Source organism: Microcebus murinus, chromosome 6, assembly GCF_040939455.1.
Source record: "Microcebus murinus isolate Inina chromosome 6, M.murinus_Inina_mat1.0, whole genome shotgun sequence".
NCBI lineage: Eukaryota > Metazoa > Chordata > Mammalia > Primates > Cheirogaleidae > Microcebus > Microcebus murinus.
Genome location: NC_134109.1, coordinates 62,845,524 through 62,862,648, shown reverse-complemented (window position 1 = coordinate 62,862,648; position 17,125 = coordinate 62,845,524). Strand labels below are relative to the sequence as shown.

The 17,125-nt window shown below is 37.0% G+C and overlaps 1 protein-coding gene across 15 annotated transcripts in view; it reads right to left on the bottom strand.

Annotated features, from left to right (window-relative positions):
* HECTD1 (HECT domain E3 ubiquitin protein ligase 1) overlaps positions 1–17,125 on the bottom strand; it is a 98,507-nt gene that overhangs the window by 26,505 nt on the left and 54,877 nt on the right. For all 15 annotated transcript variants that reach the window (XM_076004116.1, XM_076004119.1, XM_076004117.1 and 12 more), the window contains 7 exons: positions 16,254–16,348; positions 13,274–13,379; positions 7,380–7,514; positions 5,963–6,102; positions 5,372–5,695; positions 4,193–4,359; positions 3,925–4,101 (listed from right to left, as the gene is read on the bottom strand). In XM_076004116.1, the coding sequence (XP_075860231.1) occupies positions 3,925–4,101; positions 4,193–4,359; positions 5,372–5,695; positions 5,963–6,102; positions 7,380–7,514; positions 13,274–13,379; positions 16,254–16,348 (1,144 nt within the window). The remainder of the gene's footprint in view (positions 1–3,924; positions 4,102–4,192; positions 4,360–5,371; positions 5,696–5,962; positions 6,103–7,379; positions 7,515–13,273; positions 13,380–16,253; positions 16,349–17,125) is intronic.

The following is a 17,125-nucleotide window of genomic DNA, read 5'->3' as shown; positions in this document are numbered from 1 at the left end:
ATTTCGGTTGTGTTCTCAAAGTTCAGTGGTTCTTTGATTCTCTTATGATTACATTTAATAAATTTAAACAAGCACAGAAAATTCTAATAAAATTTAAAGAGCATGCTGAGCTCTTTTGTTAGAACCTATTTGCTAAAGCTAATAACATATAAAGAACTAATCAGCATAATGATATTCAATCTATATATTTACTTATACTCAGAAAATGATAGTCATTCTTTTTGAAAAGAGGTAATTAACTTCCAAAGCAGAAAATTAACTGCCTATAAGAAAGGAAATTAATAAAAAATTTACAATCTTATTTTAGTGCTATAAGCTAACTATTTCAGGGAAAAACATAACACATGAAAAACATTTATTATTTTTTAAGTACAAGAAGCCTTTATAGAATTTAAAAGTTCTTAACCCACACATGCACAGGGCACAAGGGCTGGCAGCCACCCATCTACCCACACACCCAGTCAGTCACCCAACCCACACACATACCAAGTTCATATATGTTTATGATGAAACTCAAAGGCATATAAATAATACTGAATTACCTGTGGGGGTTATCTGCATGAGTTCTTTGAAAGGAAAAGTGACTGCCCCAAATCTACGTAAGTAGCTTATATGAGCTTTCAATTGCCTTAATTTTTTCTGTATGCTGAAATAACCTCTGAAAAACCAACATTTAACTCTCTCTCCTGCCACACAGAATTGTGTGAGAAAAGGAAATGTTTAAAAACAGATTCCAGGCCGGGCATAGTGGCTCACACCTGTAATCCTAGCACTCTGGGAAGCCGAGGTGGGAGGATTGCTCGAAGTCAGGAGTCTGAAACCAGCCTGATCAAGAGCGACACCCCGTCTCTACTATAAATAGAAACAAATCAATTGGCCAACTAAAAATATATATACAAAAAAAATTAGCCGGGCATGGTGGTGCATGCCTGTAGTCCCAGCTACTCAGGAGGCTGAGGCAGGTGAATCGCTTGAGCCCAGGAGTTTGAGGTTGCTGTGAGCTAGGCTGATGCCACGGCACTCACTCTAGCCTGGGCAACAAAGTGAGACTCTGTCTCTAAGTAAGTAAGTAAGTAAGTAAGTAAGTAAGTAAGTAAGTAAATAAATAAATAAATAAATAAATAAATAAATAAATAAATAAAAACAGATTCCAAACCCAAATAAAAATGACTTCTGTGTTGTCTTAATGGTCCCAAAAACATACTGATAATTTATTTCACAGCACTTACCAAGATTTGCAATTGTATATTTATTTGTTTCACCCAGAAGGCAGGGGATCATACTGAACATGTGAATTCTAATGAAGTAGCTTTACATAGCAGGCACTCAATATTTGGAGAATAAATGGATATTCCTATCAATACACAGACTTTTTGGAAGGGAAACAAATGTAATTGATAAAATGTGGAAAAATACTAAAAAATGTAAATCATTTATATTAGGCTTCAAAATGTCTTTTAAACTATTATCTAAATGCTTCTGGTGGAACTAAGAAAGGGTACACACATAGTACACATAAGTGTATAGGTACAAAACTCCCAACTTATATGCCTAAAAGATACAGAGTTTGTTAAGATGAGGCATTATTAAAAATAGTTGGCTGCAAACTAGTTCAACCTCTGTGGAAAGCAATATGGAGATACCTTAAAGCGATACAAGTTAATCTACCATTTGATCCAGCAATCCCATTGCTGGGCATCTACCTAAATGATCCAGTGACACTCTACAAAAAGGACACCTGCACTCGAATGTTTATAGCAGCACAATTCATAATTGCAAGGCTGTGGAGCCAGCCCAAGTGCCCATCGATCCAAGAGTGGATTAATAAAATGTGGTATATGTACACCATGGAGTACTATTCAGCTCTAAGAAACAATGGTGATATAGCACATCTTATATTTTCCTGGTTAGAGCTGGAGCCCATACTGCTGGGTGAGGTGTCCCAAGAATGGAAAAACAAGCACCAGATATATTCTCCAGCAAACTGGTATTAACTGAGTAGCACCTAAGTGGACACATAGGTGCTACAGTAATAGGGTGTTGGGCAGGTGGGAGGGGGGAGGGGGGCAGGTATATACATACATAGTGAGTGAGATGTGCACCATCTGGGGGATGGTCATGATGGAGACTCAGACTTTTGGGGGGAGGGGGGGAAATGGGCATTTATTGAAATCTTAAAATCTGTACCCCCATAATATGCCAAAATAAAAAAAATAATTAAAACTTTAAAAAAAAAAAAAAATAGTTGGGTTAGGTATTTGAAAGCTAAGGACCCTACCTGACATAAAGGCTTGTCAACAGGAATAGCCATGTTGGTCAGCCAAAACTCAATCTCTACATTTGTCAGATCAGCAAAAATAGGCCCTTCTTGAAGAATGCTGAATTCTGAAAATAAGATATTAATTTTCCTATACAGTTACTTCAGTTGACTCCATCCAGAGAAAAATGAACTATATTCACATGTTCCTAACTAGCCTCCTATCAAGTCATATACTTGAAGGCCAAAACGATTACAAAAGATAGCATATTAGCTTATTAGTAAGTATCATCAAGATGCCTAAATACAAGAAAATTTGAAACCCCTGAGCTGAATGGTACTACTGTCATCTAAACTATTATTGGCATTTATGAATTTTGGGTCATTGTAAAGCTGCTTTGATTACAATGATTTACAATTAGGATATGATGCTATAGAAATGCATTTGGGGGCCAGGCATGGTGGCTCATGCCTATAATCCTAGCACTTTGAGAGGCTGAAATGGGATGATTGCTTGAGGCCAGGAGTTGGAGATGAGCCTGAGCAAGAGCGAGATTCCATCTCTACAAAAAATAGAAAAACTAGCCAGGTGTGGTGGCACAGGTATTCCCAGCTACTCAGGAGGCTGAGTCAAGAGGATCACTTGAGCCCAAGAGTTTGAGGTTGTAGTGAGCTATGATGACACTCCTGCACTCTGGACTGGGAAATAGAGCAAAACTCTGCCTCAGAACAACAACAACAAAAGTAAATATTTTTTAAAAAAGAAATGCATTTTGTACTGTGGTAATTCCAGGAACAGAATCTTAAAAGCAATAAAATCAAATGGTTTATTTAAATAAATAAAGGCTTTAGCACATAAAGCATGAATATATTAAGAGATTAAATGCTAGTCATTCTCCTAAGCATTCTCACTTTTACTATAGCTCTTTAGATATTTGGTATTAAGTTGAGCATATGAACAATCTTTTTTTTAATGCTAGTCAAAACTGATACAAACAGACCCACTACCATATATGTAAATTATCTGCTAATAAGTCAGCCTTATAGTTGTAATGAAAAAATCAGTCACTATAGTTGCTTTGGAGTTAACAGCAATTTATTAAGTGGGTAAGGATTTTTCTAAAATCTATAGCATCAAAGGAAGCTGATTTAGACAATAACCCTTACAAAACATAAAAGTTTAAACTCTCCAAAAAAGTATTGTGAGATAATGATAATATACTAACAAATAAAGGGGCTGTATCTGTTTCAAGCTTTACTGAAAAATAAGAAATAAAAAGGTTAATCCTTTTTCTTCTGCATGACTTATAATACAGTAAAAAATTATTGCCTGGTTCCTGTAAGACTAACAAGAAAAGCATAAGAAATTAAAACCCAAAGTAAACTTGACAATAAACTAGGGAAAAAGAAAACATGTCTTGAGGATACTCAACTTACATTAAGCTTGATAATCACTTCAAAATATTATCAGTAAGTTTCTAGTCAGAACCTAATAACCTAAAATTTTCCCTAATTTCTTAATGTTTTTCCCATTTTTCATGTGAAATCACTATCAGTTCTTCTAAATAGTGTTGGTACATTTATACAATTTATAAATTATCCCAAGATAAAAGAAAAAACTCCTAAGTACCTTATTTCTACATTACAAGTGCTAAGCACCTACTCACCATTATGCAGTTCTCCTGTGACAGTGCCTTCTCCCTGTGGGCTGCCATCCTGATCTCGCCATTTCCAGTCAAGGCCTCTGATAACACGAGCTCCTGGAACCATGTATTTCAGAACCTGGGAGCGTACTAGACGTCTCTGTCGTCTAAGATTCGCTTCTGCTTCCTTAGCTGCCTTCCCTGTCAGGTGGAAATTAGAGAAATATAAACCAAATCATTTTTTATAAATATAATTATTTTAGTTAGTTAGAAAAATGTCTCATCTCTTTACCTAGCTGATCTTCACATACTCCATTTACAGTGCCATAAAGTTCAAATCCAGATAGTGAGAGGTAGTGTGTCTGTCCACTAGCATTCTTCCCCATCTGTTTAATTCTCACATGTCGCCATCCTTGTTTCTCATCCTTTGGTGGATCAAGAGGCCAGGTGGCAGTTGACCTGTAAATGTGTTAGAGAAAAAATGAGTAATGTTTAAAATAAATGAAAAAAATATTCAAGATAGGAAAGATCTTTTACATAATACAGAACTGTAGAAAAAAATAAACTTTCATATTCGCTCAACAGTTCATTTTAAGAATCAAGAAATCAATGAAGGAAAAAAGTACTTAAGAAAACAAGGTAAAAATAAAATGTTTACATGTATGCTATTAAATTGACTCATAACATTAAATAATTTATGATTAATATAAAGACAAAGTTTACAAAGAGTAAAAGATATGCTTTTATAGTAAAAAAAAGTCAATTTGTTATAATTCTTGCAAAGTTTTAAATAAGATTAAAATGTCAACTTTAAAGTTTGAAAAGGTTGATTACCTATTAATCCTAATGTTCTTTTCATAATATATCAAATGCAGAAAACAGTTTCAGTATATACTACCCCTTGAAATGTGCCACAACATACAATGAAAACAGCTAATTTTTTAAGAAATATAATTACTGACCTATTTTTAAAAAAATAATACATGATAAATACATAAAATTTAAGGAGATACATAAAAATAAGAAAATTTTAAGTCAGCAATAATTCTATAAATAGCAATAGCCAGTTCATTTGTTGAACATTCACATATATTATGTAACTATATAGAGAGTTTATAAAAAACTAATTCCATTTTTTGTTTCCCCTAGTGTATTATACACATATATATAGCTATATATTAATTTTTAACATAAGTATTAATACTAATCACTTCTTGGCCTTTTGACTAAGATCAAATGCAAAATAAATATTCAGGTCAGCTTCTACTAATATGTACTCTAAAGTTTTTGACAAAGTTTTGGTGAAGTCAGTATTTACAAGTTTTAATGCCCAGAATATCAAGTGATTTGTTTTTATAATGAAAACCTTGCTTCACTATTTCACAAAGAAGAGAGCTCTAAAGTATACAATTATAAAAATAAAGAAAGCTCTTTACTGAGTTTTCCAATTTGCAAAGACTCCTCAACTAACCCTGGTTCATTGAGACTGCAGTCATCAACATGGGTATACAAAGAAGTCCAGTTCTGTCCATCTTTGGATACCTGGAAAACCCAATTTCTCAGTGCAGACCTTCCATAACCTCGAGCATGTCGAAGTGTATATGCTGATGGTATCACCCAGAGACCGAGATCTATGGCAAACCAAGCGTTCTTATCATCATTGCTATGACAATTTAGAGCTGAATTATCACGACTTAGTATGTCTTCTAAGCGGCCATAAGGTAGATTTCTTCCTTCTGAGGACGTTACTACTACAAGTCCATAAGCAGCTGGATTTACCCATTCATATGCAGTTCTATACAAAAATAAAGAAAAATTAACAATGTTAATTGTATTTATCTGTATTAACTTTTAAATATAAAATTATATTTCAATAAAATTCTAGAATTAGCAATTTATATTTTCCTCATAAAAAGTAATTTGGATAATCTTAAATTTAACCTGTAAAATAAAATTCCTTAAACAATAGGATACCTAAAGAATGGTTAATAATTTCATTCTGCTTTACAGAATTCTTTTTCCAGATGAATACTGTCACTCTAGCTTAAATAGAATGACTTACTTTGCATTTGTCCCAATCCAGTAAATGATTCCATTTTCATCAAAATCATGCTGGTGCCGAAATATAAAATTTTGGCCTTCTCTTAATTTTCGAACAAAAACAAATGAAGATCGGTCAAAATCATACCACTGCTTTGCTACCTAAATCAAAGAAAACATGGGAGACATTCAATCACCTTAATAATGTTATTTTCAAACACATTACCCACTTTTTTCCTATACCTTAATGTGAATTGTTTTATTATAACAAATGCTCATTTAAAAATATTTGAAAAAAGTCCTACAACTAAAGCACCTCACTATTAATATCAGAGTATTTCTGGCTGGGCATGGTGGCTCACACCTGTAATCCTAGCACTCTGGGAGGCTAAGGCAGAAGGCTTGAGGTCAGGAGTTCTAGACCAGCCTAACAGTCAGACCCCGTCTCTACTAAAAACAGAACAAAAAAAGCCAGGCATGGTGGCATGCCCCTGTAGTTCCAGCTACTTGGAAGGCTGAGGCAGGAGGATCACTTGAGCCCAGGAGTTTGAGGTTGCTGTGAGCTAGGATGACACCACAGCACTCTACCCAGGGTGACAGAATGAGACTCTGTCTCAAAAGAAAAAAAAAAAAAAATGAGAGTATTCCTTCAGTCTATTATTTCTTTTTTTTTTTTGAGACAGAGTCTCGCTTTGTTGCCCAGGCTAGAGTGAGTGCCGTGGCGTCAGCCTCGCTCACAGCAACCTCAAACTCCTGGGCTCGAGTGATCCTTCTGCCTCAGCCTCCCGAGTAGCTGGGACTACAGGCATGCGCCACCATGCCCGGCTAATTTTTTTTTTTTATATATATATCAGTTGGCCAATTAATTTATTTCTATTTTATAGTAGAGACGGGGTCTCGCTCTTGCTCAGGCTGGTTTTGAACTCCTGACCTTGAGCAATCCGCCCGCCTCGGCCTCCCAAGAGCTAGGATTACAGGCGTGAGCCACAGCGCCCGGCCAGTCTATTATTTCAATGGATAGAATAGAACAAAGTCTTAATCACAGTAAGAACATTTTCCTATTATCATTTATACATTTTAATAGCTATATAAGATTCAAGTTAACAGAAATAATTATCATATATAAACATAACTTGTGAACTAAAAATAAATTTTAAAAAATTTTAAATATGAATAATTACTTGGCATTCCCTTATTGACTGGAATTAAGGTTATGTTCACTATTTCAGTATTAAAAAGAACTATAATAAACATCTTTATGTAGAAAGTATTTATGGTATACATAAGATTATTTTCTTAAAATTACATTCCTAAAAATACAATTAGTGGGTCAAACTGTATTACCATAACTCTAGGTACACATTTCCCAAACTATTGTTTTAAAGGGTTAAACCACAGCTAAGAATGCTTATTTCACCATGCCACTGCCAGAAGCTCACCATTTTCAAGAGATACTGTTCCAAAGATTCAACTGTAGCTAAAGGTTCCATCTTCAACATTCTGCCAGTACGGTCTATCAGTGCAGTTTCACCGGGTGCACGTTCCAGCCGAAATCGTAATCTTCTTGTAAGTATCTATGTAAAATTTATCAAAATGCTTTAGAAAATAAACGCCTTGCCTTTTTCTCAGAACTGCAAAAATGACAAACACTACATAATCATAATAACTGAGATTTATAAAGCATAATCATAATGGAATTACCAATGAACAAATGTCTTTTTTCCACTAAATGTTTTTTCCTTAAAAGGTCCACCGAATAAGTAACAGTGGCTATGAAAAAAAAAAAAACAACAACAACAAAAACTGGGTAGCAGTCTCTGACCCTGTACTATGGAAATCAAACAGAGTAAGTTACCAGTGGCCTACAGGGTTGCTCAGGCTGGGTGAAGTCTAAAGTCCTCTCAGTCCTTTTACCTGCAGTCCCTCTCTCACCATCCCCCTCTTCCCAGGAACCCATCAGTTGGCTTGGCCTGGTTCTCTAAGCGCACATGATAAGTCTACTGGCAGTTTCGAGAGAGTGGGGGCGTAGAGTGCCAGGTGCTGGAAGGTTTAGGGCACGCTCCACTTTTGTAGGTGACCTTGCCCAAGTACAGGTGCAAAGAAAAGCAGTAAGCAGAAAAGCAGTAGGCCATGGGTAAAGTTGAGTTTTGGTTGCCAAAGAAAAGGTAATGTGAGGGCTTACATTCTAAAATAAGTCATTTTCTTTTGCAGGGCTCTAGTTCTTGTCCTCAGAAAGTTGAAAATCTAAATGTAGAACAGAGCCAGCAAACAATAAGTGGTAAACATGGGATAGTGAGTGCATTAATAAAGGTACTTAGGGAAAGCAGATGAAGAGGCAATTAGAGAAGACAAGGTGGTGGAAGGCTTTGAAAGACTGAGATCCATTTCAGTTGGGCCTTGAAAAGTGAGTAGGCCTTTATAAGACAATTTAGATGAGAAGGCTCAATCAAGGCAAAGACACAGGCCATTAAGTGTTTGGGGACCACTGAATAGTCGGTTGTGACTAGAACAATGGTTTTTAGCCCTTTTTTGGCACACCAACTCTTTTGAACACATGGTAAAAGTTATGGATGAGCTTCCCAGGAAAATGTGCATGTATCTATCAAAATAGTTTGCATAAAATCGAGAAAATTGTGAGACTATGAAATGGCAAAAAATAAAAATTACTTGGTGTTTTGTCTCACTCACTCTTCTGGGCTATCTATATGTCTTGCATGGTCATGGAGCTATTTCACAACTTTGTAACTTGTAATAGAAAATGATAAAAATGGAAATTAAGCTTGTCCAGTGGAGATGCAATTAACTATTACCCTGACCAATATGTATTAGCAACATTCCTGATTGCCTATATGTATGTCTGCTTTTTTAATTATCCTTTGAACCGTTTTTGTTTGTTTTATACCTTTGACTGTTGTTTATTTTCTTACTCCCACTTCCATCCCCCTCAGAATGTAAATTCCAGTTATCTTCTTTCCCTTCCAAACTTCCCCTTACATTTCCTTCACAATTCCTCCCACAGTGGTGACTACTTAATACTGATTTTCCTGAAGAAAGAGGTAGGGGTCTGAAGCATGTTTTCCTTTTAAAAGAGGACTTTTGCAGGCGCGGTGGCTCATGCCTATAATCCTAGCACTCTGGGTAGTCAAGTCAGGACGACTGCTTCAAGCCAGGAGTTGAAGACCAACCTGAGGAAGAGTGAGATCCCCAGACTAGCTGTGTGTGGTTGCACCACAACTGAAGTCCCTGCCACACAGGAGGCTGAGGCAGGAGGATCACTTGAGCCCAGGAGTTCAAGGCTACAGTGAGCTATGATGAAGCTACTTACTGCACTCCAGCCTGGGCAACACACAGGGAGACCCTGTCTCCCCAAACAGAAAAAAAAGGACTTCAAGGACAAATTGTTTCACCTCCAAATCAAGTTCAAGCTCACTATTATCTCATCAGTGTGTTTATAGTTTGCTTTCCCTATATTCCCACCACCCAGAAGAGAGCTTAACACCTGGTAGGCATGCCAGTAGCTGCTACTTGAATCAGTAAATTAATTCTTTTTCTTAAAAATGTGAAATTGGTCACAGGACAGAATAGTTACTGACACACTGCAACCAGAAGACAGTTTGAAAAGGGACAGAAGGTCCTCTGTCAGGCCCAGCACAGAGGGGCAGGGAAGAGCCTGACCTCAGGTATTTTTTCCCTTGATGGTCCCCACAATAATGAGTCTAATGCAACCAAAGGCTATGTGTTAACAACGTGCTGCTTTGTAGATGGACCCCCAAAACCCCTGTGGTAAAACACAACACAAATTTGTCTAAGATCTGTATATCCTAGATGTATTTCAAGTTGTGAACAAAGCAATAAAGGTTCTGATGTCTTCACTTAACAAAGCCACAAGACAAAATCTTAAACTGGTTTTTTTTTTGTTTTGTTTTTTTTTGAGACAGAGTCTCACTTTGTTGCCCAGGCTAGAGTGAGTGCCGTGGCGTCAGCCTGGCTCACAGCAACTTCAATCTCCTGGGCTCAGCGATCCTACTGCCCCAGCCTCCTTAGTAGCTGGGACTACAGGCATGCGCCACCATGCCCGGCTAATTTTTTTTGTATATATATTTTTAGTTGGTCAATTAATTTCTTTTTATATTTTGGTAGAGACGGGGTCTTGCTCAGGCTGGTTTTGAACTTCTGACCTCGAGCAATCCGCCCGCCTCGGCCTCCCAGAGTGCTAGGATTACAGGCGTGAGCCACCGCGCCCGGCCCTTAAACTGGTTTTTAACACTTAACTGGATCCTTTATTTATGGTCAAGTGCAGCATGGGACAGACCACATATACAATGGTGATCCTATAAGACTTTAAGTGTGTAGTAGGAGACACCATCTAGGTTTTTGTGAGTACATCATAAAGTAAGTATAGTCTATGATGTACTTCACAATCGTCTAATGACACATTTTGCAGAATGCATCCCTGTCATTAAGCAACCCATGACTGTACTTGAATAAAATCTTTATCAGGTATTCATTTTTTTAAAAAGCTAACTTGCTAGAATTTCTAAATAAATCAAAATATACATAGTTTAAATAAATTTATTATAAAACACTTTAAAAGAAGTATTCTCTAACTTATCCTTACAATTTTCCAGGTAAATTTTTGAAAAGTAGCTAATCAGCTTATTCCTTTAAATCTAGAATATATTATACAGGATATGAGTAAAACTAATCTGAAAATCTGAAATGCTCCAAAACATTAAACTTTCTAACATGATGCCTAATCAGATTTTTAGATTAGTCATGCTGAACTGGTAAGTATAATACAAATATTCCAAAATCTGAACAAATCTGAAATCTGAAACACTTCTGGTCCCAAGTATTTCACAAGGGATATTCAACCTCTATAATCTAAAGCAATTAAACTTTTAAAAATAAAAGAGAGCTTTCTTTTTTATTTTATTGGAGACAGAATCTCACTCTCTTGCCTGGGCTACAGTGCCGTGGCTTCGGCCTAGCTCACAGCAACCTCAAACACCTGGGCTCAAGCAATCCTTCTGCCTCAGCCTCCCAAGTAGCTGGGACTACAGGCATGTGCCACGATGGCCGGCTAATTTTGTCTCTATATATTTTTAGCTGGCCAATTAATTTCTTTCTATTTATAGTAGAGACAGGGTCTCGCTCTTGCTCAGGCTGGTTTCAAACTCCTAACCTGGAGCAATCCTCCCACTTTGGCCTCCCAGAGTGCTAGGATTACAGGTGTGAGCCACCGTGCCCGGCCAAAAGAGAGCTTTTAATTCAATACATTTCAGTAAGCAAAAGGTATGGTAGCACTAGCAACTTTAGGTAGTTTTATTCTGGCATAAATGTTAACTAATTCCTATAAAAACACAACGAAGATTTATATGTGCATTTTGGTAGTATTTTATTTTATTTTATTTATTTATTTTTGAGACAGAGTCTCACCCTGTTGCCCCAGCTAGAGTGTCAAGGCGTTAGCTTAGCTCACAGCAACCTCAAACTCCTGGGCTCAAGCAATCCTTCTGCCTCAGCCTTCCGAGTAGCTGGGACTACAGGCACACACCACCACACCCAGCTAATTTTTTCTATATATATTAGTTGGCCAATTAATTTATTTCTATTTTTAGTAGACATGGGGTCTCGCTCTTGCTCAGACTGGTCTTGAACTCTTGAGCTCAAATGATCCGCCCACCTCGGCCTCCTCCGAGAGTGCTAGGATTACAGGCATGAGCCACCACGTCCAGCCTTTGGTAGCATTTTAGACCATAAAATTAGCAGAGAACACATTCCCAGCATTCCTATCTTTGGACCTTGCACAACCTCCTAACATGAAAAGTACATAATAAAAGATATTTGTGCTCCTAGGACTGTATAAGCAGGTGAATTTTCCAGTCTTGCAGACTTATCTCCAATCAATTCACTCAACAAGAATAAAGCCTAAAAATGATGAACCAAACAATCCCCTTTGCTTCTATTATTCTGTCTAAAACAAAACACAAATTAGCCCTCTATATCTTTTTAATTAACATACAGAGACTGTCAGGTGCACTAACTGCACTATATAACTCCTTAGATAAGCACTCTAGCACAGGAGTCTAGTGGCTTCAGTAACACTACTGGGTTACCAAGGATATGGAAATTATTGTTTGCTTTAAGTAGGCATTAATTTGGCAAATACAATCCTTAGTCACTTATTAAAGGATATATTTAAAAGAAACTGTTGCATGCAGAATACAGGATAGGTTGGATAAAAGTAACATTCAAAGCAGAAGGATCTGCTAAGACATACTAAAGAAACCCACAAAAGTGTGAAAAAGATCTAGATTGCTATATTAGCAATAAAAAGTCTGTTTTGTTTGTTCACATCTAGATCCCAGCTAACAAAAAAATAATTGAATGAATGAGGATGTATACACAAAGATCAATCTGTCAAGAGAGAAAGACAGAGAGACAGAGGCAGAGAGAGAGAGCGCGAGCAAGAGCGAGCGAGCGAGGGAGGGTGAGGGAGAGACTGAGGGAGAGACTGAGGGAGAAGAGGAGAAAACAGGCTATAAAACCATGTGATCAATAGGAATCGCAAAGACTTACATGATCTGGCTCTAATCAATAACATAATGAAAGAAATGGTGCTTAAAATATTTTCAGATTTTTTTTTATGCTGACAACATGGAGATAAGGAAGGGACTTACTATGGTCTGAATGTATGTGTCACCTGATCCCCCTCAAATTCCTATGTTGAAACTTAATTCCCAGTGAGGTAGGACTCCCAGTGTTGGGAGGTGGGGCCTTTGGGAATGACTAAGGCATAAGAACAGAGCCCTCATGAATAAGATTAGTACCCTTGTAAAAGGCCTGAGGGAGTTTGTACGCCCCTTCCACCATGTGAAGATGCTTGTACGAGGAACAGATTTCCTGGCACCTTGATCTTGAACTTCCCAGCATCCAGAACTATGAGCAATACATTTCTGGTGTTTACAACTTGCCTGGTCTATTTTGTTATAGCAGCCCAAATAACTGTAGACTAAGAGGAACACTCTTCTGTGCTTTTTCCACTAATATCTTTTTCTACATATGATCTACCAAATATGATTTGATACTTACAATAACTATTAAATGAATAAATTTACCATTTCCACAGTGATATGATCAAACATAGTAGACCTGAAGTACCAATACATTCAAGAATCATTAAAAAGATCAAAGACATTTAAGCTAAAAACTTTAAAGAATAAGCACAATCATTTTTATTTGAATCCAAAAGGAAAGGAAAAATTTTTTAAAAATAGCACTGTTTCTAGATGCATTCAGCAATACTAGCTACTGCATTTTTCATGGTCACCTGGAGGTTATATGTGGATCCTGGTGTATCATACAAATGGAGAGGTAGACGTTCAATAGATTCTAATACAGCTATTAACTTTCGAATTAATGCAACTGCTGGTCGACTGTGGGGAAAAAAAGTTATTGTTAAGAGCTTTTGTATAATTGCATGCAAATGTTCATGCAGAAACTGCAGTAACTAACCTCATACAGATACAGACTTCTACTTTTTCATGAGTGCAAAGTTTAATTTTGCGTTAGATTACTTCCGAGTAAGCAGAAATACTCACACCTCAATTTCCTTCACTTAAGAATATTCCATTTTTCTAAAAACAATGTTATGAATTGCATTCCAGATATGTAATTTATTTTTATAGAGTTTAAATAATTTTATTATGTGATATTTGATACATAAAAAAGGATATGAAGCAACAAAGTTTTGAAAATGATAGTATTTGATGGCGAGGGTATCATAAGAGATGCTTTCTTGCACACTACTGAAGTGTAAACTGGCATAGCATTTCTGGAGAGTAATTTGAAAATGTGAATCAAGAACATTTAAAAATCGGGGCAGGGGCTGGAGAAAAAAAAAATAACCTTTAAAAATTATCTTTAAGAGCTGGGCACGACAGCATGTACCTGTAGTTCCAGCTACTAAGGAGGCTAAGATGGGAGGATAGCTTGAGGCCAGGAGTTCAAGGATATAGTGAACCAGTACTCCACTGTACTGTGCCACTGCACTCCAGCTTGGGCAACATAATGATATCCTGTCTCTTAAAAAAAAAATACTATAACCTTTAACATAGTATTACCACCTAAGGAATTTACATAAAAAGATGTTTCTGCTGAGACTAGTACATTTAAGTATTTAGTAATAATTTGCAAAGAGCTAAAATGTTTAATACAGTAATATTTCAATAAATTAAACATCTATGAAGATATACACTCATGAAAAATGATATTTGAAATTAATAAAATTATGCCAGATGTGGTAGCTCACACCTGTAATCCCAGAACTTTGGGAGCCCGTGGCAGGAGGATTGCTTAAGGCCAGAAGTTCAAGACTAGACTGGGCAACATAGCAAGATCTCATCTTAAAAAAAAAAAAGAAAGAAATTAGCAAGGTGTGGTGGGGCAAGCCTGTAGTACTAGCTATTCAGGAGGCTGAGCCAAGGGATCTCGAGCCGAGAAATTCAGGGTTAGAGTGAGCTTTCAGGGCATAACTGCACTCCATGCCCAGGTGACAGACTGGGACACAGTCTCAAAAACTTTTTTTTCATTGAATTTTATAATTTATTATAAAAAAATTCAATCACATTCAAAAGTAGATAAAATAGTAAAATGAACCCTTATCAAGTCATGCCCAGCATTAGCTACTAATAGCTAACCCATTTCCATCTGTATCCCTACCCAGTTCTTGCCTTCCTATTTATTTTCAAAAAATGCCAGAGAGCTTATCATTTCATCAAGAAAAAATTGAGTATGTATTCCTACAAAAGATAATTTTTTTTTTTTTTTTTTTTTTTTATGAGACAGAGTCTCGCTTTGATGCCCAGGCTAGAGTGAGTGCCCTGGCGTCTGCCTAGCTCATAGCAACCTCAAATTCCTGGGCTCAAGCAATCCTGCTGCCTCAGCCTCCCAAGTAGCTGGGACTACAGGCATGCACCACCATGCCCGGCTAATTTTTTTCTGTATATATTAGTTGGCCAATCAATTTCTTTCTATCTATAGTAGAGACAGGGTCTCCCTCTTGCTCAGACTGGTTTTGAACTCCTGACCTCAAGCGATCCTCCCATCTCGGCCTCGCAGAGTGCTAGGATTACAGGCGTGAGTCACCACGCCCAGCCACAAAAGATAATTCTTTTAAAAAAAACATTGGCCGGGCGCGGTGGCTCACGCCTGTAATCCTAGCTCTCTGGGAGGCCGAGGCGGGTGGATTGCTCAAGGTCAGGAGTTCAAAACCAGCCTGAGCAAGAGCGAGACCCCGTCTCTACTATAAATAGAAAGAAACTAATTGGCCAACTGATATATATATAAAAAATTAGCCGGGCATGGTGGCGCATGCCTGTAGTCCCAGCTACTCGGGAGGCTGAGACAGAAGGATCGCTCGAGCCCAGGAGTTTGAGGTTGCTGTGAGCTAGGCTGACGCCACGGCACTCACTCTAGCCTGGGTAACAAAGCGAGACTCTGTCTCAAAAAAAAAAAAATAAATAAAAAATAAATAAAAAAAACATTATCACACACACAATAAAGAATTAACAATTACTATTTAGTATCTTTAAGTATTAATCAGAATTCAAATTAAACAAGCATGTAATTTAAGCTAAGTGATCCCCTGCACTCATTTCAGAAAATTTAAATGTTTTCTTTCATTCTATCAGATTAACAAAATAATTCGACCAGGCGAATTCTGTCTCCAAAAAAAAAAACCACAATACTATTGACATTTTAGTGGAATTATTTCTCTTACAATTTTTAATGTGTGCAAGTGAGCACCTCCCATACCTTCAGTAGGTTTAAAAAGATACCTATATTGGCCAGGCGCGGTAGCTCACGCCTATAATCCCAGCACTCTGGGAGGCCGAGGTGGGAGGATCACTCAAGGTCAGGAGTTCGAAACCAGCCTGAGCAAGAGTGAGACCCCGTCTCTACTATAAATAGAAAAGAAATTAATTGGCCAATTAAAAATATATAGAAAAAGTTAGCTGGGCATGGTGGCACGTTCCTGTAGTTCCAGCTACTCGGGAGGCTAAGGCAGTAGGATCACTTGAGCCCAGGAGTTTGAGGTTGCTATGAGCTAGGCTAATGCCTTGGCACTCTAGCCCAGGCAACAGGGTGAGACTCTGACTCAAAAAATATTTCCTCTTATACATTATAAGCTATTTTTTTTAAATAAGAGTTCCTTTTGTATGTATAAATGCCATATAAGACTTAATTTAAATAAAGTATACCAATTGTGCAAACATTACAAACATAATTAAAATAAATTTGGGGTTTACCTTTCATCATCTTCATTTTCACTAAAGGCTGTTTTGAAAACATTTATTCTTTCAACCAATTGACTACAATCTTGTTTCATATCCAAATCCACACTCTAAAGAAAATAAAAAAGTAGAAAGCACAAAAACATTTTGAAGGATCTTACTGAAACTTATCAAAAATTCATGTAGATATGAATGTTAATATATTATAAAATTATCAAATACATTGCTTTCACAAGGGGCTATGGGGAAAAATTATCAATACAATTTGAGTTGAATCATTAGTCGTTTAATCTTTCAATTCAAATTCTTTTTACTATATGACCATGGCTAACATAGAATTTTCTCCTTCTTTTATGTTATAATGTAGTCAGCAATTACACTGCAAAAATCAGTGTTTCTCCAAGTATACAAGATGATTTTAGATTATACATGAATGAACATTTTCCATTTTAACAGCATTATTTAATGAGTATTAAAAAAAAATTGGGGCCGGGCATGGTGGCTCACGCCTGTAATCCTAGCACTCTGGGCGCCGAGGCAGGCGAACTGTTTGAGCTCAGGAGTTTTTTGAGACCAGTCTGAGTAAGATTGAGACCCCATCTCTACCAAAAATAGAAAGAAGTTAATTGGACAGCTAAAAATATACAGAAAAAATTAGCCAGGCATAGTGGCACATGCCTGTAGTCCCAGCTACTTGGAAGGCTGAGGCAGAAGGATTGCTTGAGCCCAGGAGTTTGAGGTTGCTGTGAGCTAGGCTGACGCCACGGCACTCACTCTAGCCTGGGCAACAAAGTGAGACTCTGTCTCAAAAAAAAAAAAAAATTGGTACATCAAAACAATGATTTCACATTTATTTACTAAGTGATATAATGTGATGTATCACTATA